Below are 7161 nucleotides of genomic sequence, written 5' to 3'. Positions count from 1 at the left end.
GTTGTGCTTTGGGTGTGCTCCCCTTCAGGGTGCACGCAGCACAGCTCTTGTGTGATGGACGCCAGTCAGTCGCAGCAGCTGCACACCCCAAAACTGGCAGCCAAAGTGGTGCGTCCCCCCCTCCTGCCTCGATGTGCGAAGGGCAGGTGTGCAGTGAAGCGGCTGGCTGTCCTCCCGGCCGCTGCCTGCTCAGTCAATCATCCTTCAAGCGTGAAGGTTGCTCGCACGGCTCCTCCTTCCACTGGAGGGGCCGCTAGTCAACCGCTCTGGTTGGAGGCGCTGGAGCTTGACAGTCGCCAGGGCTTCCCACCCTTTGCATGGGCTCTGGAGCAGCTTTTCTTGGCTCCCATGTAGTCTTGCTCCATTTTGGGCATCCAGCCAGGTTCCCAGCCTTGGCCAGATTGCAGAAGAAAACAACTGCTACCTGCCTGGCGGTTCCATCCCAAGCGCTGGAGATGATGCCTCCACCTCCTGAAGACTACTCCCCTTCGGGCCCCTGAGAGAGAAACGCCACTGCTGAGGAGCTCCAGAGAGACGGCTGCTTTGGTTTCCTCCGCCCAAGAGGCCCTGCTCTGCAAAGGGCAGACTGACAGTGTCTCAAGCACAGACTCGGGCTCAGAACAAGGGGGCTGCTGGGTTGTGCAGCCAGCTCTGTGGGGCTTCCTCCCTTGACGGAGGCGGGCCCTTCCATTTTTGCTGCCTGGTGAGAGCTTTTCTCCCTGCGTGGCGAGTAGCTTTAGTTCTGTGCCTTACAGGATTCCTCAGAGTTGACCCCCTCTGCTTCCTTCTGCCTGTGCCTGTCCCACGTGCCTGTGGCCTCTAGAATGAGTTGGCAGGCAATGAGGCAAGGGGGGCCACCAAGTGGCCTCTGGGTATCCCACTTCAAAATCACAGGAGTGCAAGAATGTGTGAGTGGGTGAGTTCTGCTACCTGCTCCCCTCCCTGGTATGATACTGTTTGGTGGGAGTTTTCTGCTGAGTGCAGACCTCTCATCTGGGCCAAAGTGGGCCCAGCAGAAGATGACAGCTGTTTGCTTTCCCTCCCAGCCAGGAAAGAGCCCACCCAGGTGTGCCCACCCACTTTCTGTTGAAGCCCCCCGCCCCCCCCCCCCCCCGAAGCCCTGCTGTGGAGCCATAAGCCCCTGCTGGACTGGCAGCCCAACATCCCTGCATGCTTCCAGCCAGAACACAGGAAGTAATCCTGGCTGCTGCGGTCGCAGCAGTCGCATTTGGTCTGGTACCAGCAGGGGCTTTCAAGAAGTCTGGCCTGAATCACAGCAGCTGCCCAGCAAAGTAAAGGGGTGACCAGCCAGCCTCGGCAGAGGCCAACAACACCACCGCTGGGCGCCTCTGGCAGCCCCTGTCATCCCTCTTTCAGAGACAGGCCTGGGATGGCACGCCCGCACCCCTTAAAACAGCTTCTCACCTGTCACCATGGATCACTCAACAGAGACACAAACCCCACAACACATCTGGCTAGCTCAGTTGTCACTTTCGACAAAGTTGTCCACTTGGGCAACGTCATCAGTCACACCCTCCTGGGCTCTTGGTGCGCCAGAGATGCCAAGCCAAGCGTGCCTCTGCCCATTAGGCATGACGACACTCAGGAGCTAGCAGGAGACCCTTCATTCAGCCCCAATAGTGGGCCTGGAGCCCCGTGTCCGGTGGTCGTTCTCAACTCTTTGTAGCCTCTGAAGCAGGACATGGGAGCCCCGGACATTTCCCCGCGGCGGCTTCTCTCAGCGTGGACTCACCCCCCGCCCGCCCGCCCCCGCGGTGGCCCCCTGCAGAACTTACACGGGAGAGCCAGGGGGGATTCCCAGCCCCACCCCTCCCCACCGGGGATGCTGCCAGCCTAGTGCCGGCTCCTGCTGAAGGGAGCGAGGCTTTGCGGGGGGGGGGGGGGTTCGCCCGGCCCGCCCTGGTGTGGCTCGCAGCAGGGGAGGGGGCGCTGCAGCCCCTGGGCCTCGGAGCCGGTGTTCTGCTGGAGCCCCGACGCCAGTCCCGGCCAGCGGAGGGGCTCCCCTGCCCCGCGAGCCCTGCCGCCAGTGCCCGGCTGCATCCCCCCGCCCCGGCTCGGGCGGCGGCAGGAGGCGGCGGCTCGGGGGTCCTGCGGACTAGCGCCGTGGCCCGGGGCGGGGGGGGGGGGCGGCTCCATTGCGGCGGCGCGGAGGCCGGGGCGCCACGTGACGCGGCGGCGGCGGCGGGGCTCAGTGCGGCGAAGGCAGCGCGGCGGAGCGGAGCGCCCGGGAGCCGGTAAGGGCGCGCGCGGCACGAGGAGGCCCGGGGGTGGCGGGAGCGGGCGCGCTGTGCCCGGCGGGCCTCCGCCCCTGGCGGCGGCGGCTCCTGGGCCCCTGGCGAGGCTTTCTCGGGGCTCCGGCGGGCCCCTGCTGGGCTGGCGGCCCCTCCTGGCCCGGGGCGCCCTCGGGCGGGCGGAGAAAGGCTGCGCGGCACTCTCGGCGCTGGAGAGGGAGGGGGGGAGGAGGATCGACCGGGCCGAAAGGTTTCCTGAGCATGTGCAGAAGGCCTTCCCCCACGACGACTTCCAGACAGGCGGTGGCCCCCAGGAGGGAACGGCTGGCTACAAGCCGGGCAGAGGTGGTGGGGGTCTTCGGCCAGGCGAATGCCGGGAAGTGGAGGGGGGGCACCGCTGTTCTCCCCCTGCTGGAGGTTCGGGCGCAGCCCCCCCCCCCCGCACTCTGCCAGGCTTTTTTCTGTTGCAGGGGAAAATGGGGGGAGGGAGGGGCACTCTGACCGTTCTCTCGGCTCTTTCCCCCGACCTTGACCCCCAGCTTTTAGCTGAAGGGCAGAGCCCTCATGCCGTTTGTAACGTGGGGGGGGAGGGGTGGTCTAGCCTGCAAGCTCTCCAGATAGCTCAGCACTCCTATCAGTTCTCCCTACCAGCATGGCCAATTGGCCCTGCTGACAGAGGCTGATGGGAATTGTAGTTCCTGAACATCTGGAGAGCCGCAGGTTCCCTACCCCTGTCTTAGCCCTTTCGCGTGCTGGTAGAAGATGCCTCTGCAGGGGTCTCCGGGTGGGGGGGAAAGTGACCCTGTCCCTCCGTGCCCCGTGGCTGTGTCTCCAAGGATGGAAGCAGCCCTGGCGGCAAAGGGCTCTCTGGCCAGTGCTTGGCCTGCTGGCAGCGGCAGTGCTCCTCGGAGGCCTGAGTGAGAGGGAGGCCTTTGCCCTGGTCCAGGGCCTTGCTTGGGGTGGCCCCATCCCACTGGGAGCTCCAAGAGACCAAGGCTGGGCTCAGAGAGTGCCTAATAATGGAGAGCAAAGTCTGGAAAGTCTGGGTGGCGATGGACCCCTCCCGGCCTCCCCTTGGCAGCTGACCTTTCTCCTCTAGTTGCTGTGACCCCCCTTTTCTTGGCTCCTAACCCACCCCCCACCCCCGCCCCCGTGCGGCTGTTCAGAGGAGGAGGTGGCCGGGTGCTGCTGAGGCAGTGTGGGTGGGGGGCCGGCTTGCCCCCTTTCCCAACCGCCTGGTGCTGGGAATTGCAAGGTGAGCCCCGAAGGGGTTCTGGGTTCTGGCTCAGCTTCCCAGGAGACAGGAAAGGTTTTCTACTCTGAGAGCAGCCCTGGTAAGAGCTACAAATTGAGTTGGAGGAGAATTGGCAGAACGCCTCGTGCAGCGCAGGGACGGGGGAGAGGAAGGGGGGAGAACAGGGGCCCTCTGGGCTGGGGAGGTCGTTGTGGGGGCCTGCCAAGGAATGCAGAAGGAGAGGAGTGACGCGCCCAGGCCCATAGTGAGTCTGTGGCAGAGAGGGGAATTGTACTGACTGCCTCTGGATCCCGCTCAGTCTCTTGGGGTCCCCGTGATGTAGGGGCACCTTGGCTTTTGTTCGGATCAGGATCTGGTTTTCTGAGGAGTCTGCCGAACGTGGCCTCCTGCGTGGTCTTGCTGCGGGGGTGGGGGGGAGCATAGCAGATCCTAGCAGAAGCTGGCATGATCTGATTGCAGGCGCTGGACCCGGAACGCAGCAGCTGCCTCTTGCAAGCAGCCTGTCTGGCACAGCTAATGGCGTGAGTTCCTGCCGCTCTGTGCGTGGCACGGTGCGTGGTTCTGCAGAGCGGCACAAGCCGGCAGAGGCCCCTTCTGCCCGTTCTGTGATGGAGCCACCCTCCCCGGGCTGTTGGGGGCCTGCCTGATGCCCGGGTGCCCCTCTGGCCTCTCTACTTCAGGATTGCCTGTTCTGACTGGCAGCTGCTCTTGCGGATTTCAGGCACGGAATGAGTCTTTCCCAAGACCCGCATCCTGACAAGGTTGTACCCCTCTGCTGCTGCCACACGTGGGCACTGGCTGAATCAGGCTGTTTGGAGGGGGTGATGGTTTTTCATTTTTCTCCCCTAGGCTGGGGGAAGGGGGGGCCAGACTGTCTCTGCACATGGGCATGTCAGGCAGGCTGTGGGGTGGCACGTGGCAGTTGTATCTGGGCAAACATTGGGCAGGGTAGCCAAGGGGCATGAAGCCCGAGCACGCTGGCATTGTTTGGCCTGGACTTTGCAGTGACCCCCAGTGACTCATGTCTGAAGAGTGGGTGGGAGACACGCGGGGCTGAGATCACTGGGTCTGCTCGTATCTGCCACGGGACGTGCAGCCGCCGGGTTGCTGGCACATGTGACAAGGCGGTCCACGTGTGTTCTTTGCTCCGTGGTTGGCTTCATTGTGTGAGCATGAGATGGAACATTGTGGCAGCCTTTCAAAATGGGCTGGGCTCCATTTCTCTCCTTTCCCTTTCCCCCCCCCCCCCCCCCCCACTTTAAGGAGTCTCAGGCAAAATTTCCTCCTGATTCCCAAATGTGGCATATTCCAGGGAGCAGCTCCAGGCTTCCTGCCCACCACCTACCGCCCCCCTCCCCCCGCGAGCAGCATGGCCAAGTGGAGGTGGCAGGCAGCCACTGGGAAGAAGGGGCAGGTGCATGCCAAGAGAACTGAGCTGCGAGGGCCCGATCCAAACCTTAGGATGGCCTCCCTGCCTTTCTGGACCTCCACGCCTGCTCTCTGCACAGGCGTAGCCCTGGCCCCAGGTGCTTGGGGTGGGGAGCAGAGTAGGGAGGTTGCACTTGAGACCCCTGCTGCCCTCTCCTCACAGCTTTCTTGTTGGCAGTGCCCCCTGCCCCCTGCCCCCCCCCCCCTTGAGTTCTGGAAGGACGCCTTTCTCTTCACGGGTCAACCTTGGACCAGGAGCGCTCTGGGGAAAGAGCCCGGGGGCCTCAGAGCTGCTGCTGCTGCTGCCCTCTTGCTGGAGAAGTCTTCCTTCCTTCATTGGCTGCTCCCCCCCGCTCCTGCCTCCCCCCCACAAATTAGAAAGAGCAGAGGTTTATGTGGCCGTGGCAAGGCAGGCTGGCACCCTGGGCTCAAGAGCGGTTCCCTCGCTGTGTGTTGCCCCAGCAAAAGCTCACCTGTGCCCACCGCCAGGGCCTTCTTGACCCACCCAGCAAAGCCCCTTGGCGCTGTTGGGGGCCGTGTCTGCCGGTGAGCTTTTGGAGGGTGGGGTCAGGATAGAAGAGCTCTGAGGTGCCCCTTGGTGGTGGGGGCGCTGGTCTTCTCCTCTCCTGGCTCACGCAGTTCAGCCGGCTGCTCAGAGAAAGGCTCCTGATGGAAAGGTCAGCATCAGAAAGAGGTTCTTGAAGAGTGGAAGAGGTCAGACTCCCCTCGCACAGCACTGAGAGCCTAGAGGCCTAGAGGTGGGCTGCAAAGGGAAAGGGGGGGCAGGCCTGGAAAGGTGCGTGTGGAGGGGGCGTGGAGCTGAGGAAGCCTTTGGGGAGGTTTGTGGCTGCCCAGAGTCCCTCTCCAGGGTGCTGCCTGCTGAGACTTTGCTGCCTCTTGGCTGGTCTACCTGGTCAGGGCAGTGCTGGATGCCGTCCTGTAGGGGGCAACGGCCTCTGAGGGTGGAAGCCCCCTCCCCGCCCCGTCTCTGGGGTGGGGGGGCTTGGCTCCTTGTTCCCTGTTTTGGGCTGAGCCACAGACAGAGCTGCTTGGCCTTGCTGCAGCCACCTCAGATCCGGGACTTATCCTTCCCAGGCTGAGGAGCAGCTTTGGGGCTCAGTCCTGGATCAAAGGCAGTGGTGGGGCAAGCAGCCCCCCCCCCACACACACACACATAGGACAGGGCTTCCAGCACAGCTGGTGGCGGGGGGGGGGGGGCTTCCTTAATTTCATATCTTTTTTTCTGTGAAAAAAATCAAGGCTGCCCTGTCCCCTTCTCATCCTGATGGCAGCTCTTCTTATCCCTGGGGTGTGGAACCCTGGCCGTCCCCCCCGACTTTCCTGCCCCCCGCATTGGGTACAGAGCAGCATGTCCTGCTTTGGCGCCCGCATCTCCAGGGGCAGCCGTCTGGGGCTTCTCAGGGGCTCCCAGCAGACAGGTAACTTTGGTTGCCAGCAGACAGAAGGGGGGAGCGAGTGAGGTGTTCCTGCCAGGCCGGGGTGGGGGTGGTCTGCTTGTTGCAGTTGAGGGCAAAGGTGCTGTGTTTGGCTCACCTGCCCCGTGTGGCATCCTGTTGGGAGGGGGCTGAGGAACTCCCAAACCCCCAGCAGCTGCCACCACCCTCCTCAGGCCGAGCCTGCCCAGGTGCCGCGAGATGGGCCGGCCCCTCCCTCCGTGTGTGTCTCTGTTCCGTAAATACAGGAGCCCGGCTAAGCGGCTGGGTGACGCCTCTGCCCTCGGGGGCCTGCAGGGTGTTGTGAGCCTGCCTCCACCTCCTCTGACTGGGGCTGGCTGGACAAGTTTGGGCCGGAGGAAATCAGAGCTTCAGGCAGGAGGAGGGTTGGCTGGCTGGCTGGCTGGCAGGCACCGGAGGGGCCCTCCCCCATGCTTCCCCCTTCCTGCCCCCTCATCCTCCCAGCTGCTCTGGGCACAGGAGGGCTGGCTGTCCCTCCCGTCTGTGGTCAGGCAGTGTGACCCCGACCTTCGCCCAGCAGGGAAGCAGCCATGGGCACCAGGAAGCGGAGCTTCACCTTTGGAGCTTATGGAGGGTGAGTGGCCCTCAGAGGCGGGTGGGGCCAGGCAGAGTCCTGGGTTTGGGGCGGCAGTGGTGCCCCTTCGGTGATGGTCTGAGCCTTTCATGCCCCTGCGTGCTGGCACATCGGGATTCTGCTGGCGTGCCAACCAAGCCCTTTTCCTCTGCCTCCCCCCCTCAAACCCAGCATTAT

At 63.8% G+C, this 7161-nt stretch overlaps 2 protein-coding genes across 9 annotated transcripts in view; one reads left to right on the top strand and one right to left on the bottom strand.

Moving 5' to 3' along the window:
• Positions 1 to 1749: 1749 nt before the first annotated feature.
• On the bottom strand, positions 1750 to 4398 carry LOC125445555 (basic salivary proline-rich protein 1-like). The gene is made up of 5 exons (XM_048518643.1): positions 4254 to 4398; positions 3395 to 3906; positions 3054 to 3225; positions 2161 to 2713; positions 1750 to 1783 (listed from the first exon to the last, which is right to left on the bottom strand). Exons 1-5 carry the CDS (start codon positions 4396 to 4398, stop codon positions 1750 to 1752), a joined length of 1416 nt encoding a protein of 471 aa, XP_048374600.1.
• LOC125445725 (RAP1 GTPase activating protein) overlaps positions 2210 to 7161 on the top strand; it is a 43363-nt gene continuing 38411 nt past the window's right edge. For 3 of the 8 annotated variants that reach the window (XM_048519003.1, XM_048519002.1, XM_048519004.1), the window contains exon 1: positions 6881 to 6984. In XM_048519003.1, coding sequence (XP_048374960.1) covers positions 6941 to 6984 — 44 coding nt within the window. In that variant the 5' untranslated portion in view covers positions 6881 to 6940. Of the gene's footprint in view, positions 2256 to 6880; positions 6985 to 7161 lie in introns of those variants that run through there. The other 5 variants (XM_048519007.1, XM_048519005.1, XM_048519009.1 and 2 more) reach the window with 4 other exon arrangements.

This window comes from Sphaerodactylus townsendi, linkage group LG16, assembly GCF_021028975.2.
Source record: "Sphaerodactylus townsendi isolate TG3544 linkage group LG16, MPM_Stown_v2.3, whole genome shotgun sequence".
In the NCBI taxonomy this organism is placed as follows: domain Eukaryota; kingdom Metazoa; phylum Chordata; class Lepidosauria; order Squamata; family Sphaerodactylidae; genus Sphaerodactylus; species Sphaerodactylus townsendi.
The sequence above is the reverse complement of the archived record's forward strand: the minus strand, read 5'-3'. Positions and strand labels throughout refer to the sequence as shown.

What these genes read in the sequence shown, in the direction of transcription:
- LOC125445555 (XM_048518643.1), bottom strand. Translation starts at nt 4,398, where the DNA reads ATGCCCATGTGCAGAGACAGTCTGGCCCCCCCTTCCCCCAGCCTAGGG. An exon ending in ACAGCCGCACGGGGGCGGGG is followed by an intron (nt 3,226 to 3,394) that starts GTGGGGGGTGGG and finishes TGGAGCTCCCAG; the next exon opens with TGGGATGGGGCCACCCCAAG. An exon ending in GCCCCGGCCTCCGCGCCGCC is followed by an intron (nt 1,784 to 2,160) that starts GCAATGGAGCCG and finishes TAAGTTCTGCAG; the next exon opens with GGGGCCACCGCGGGGGCGGG.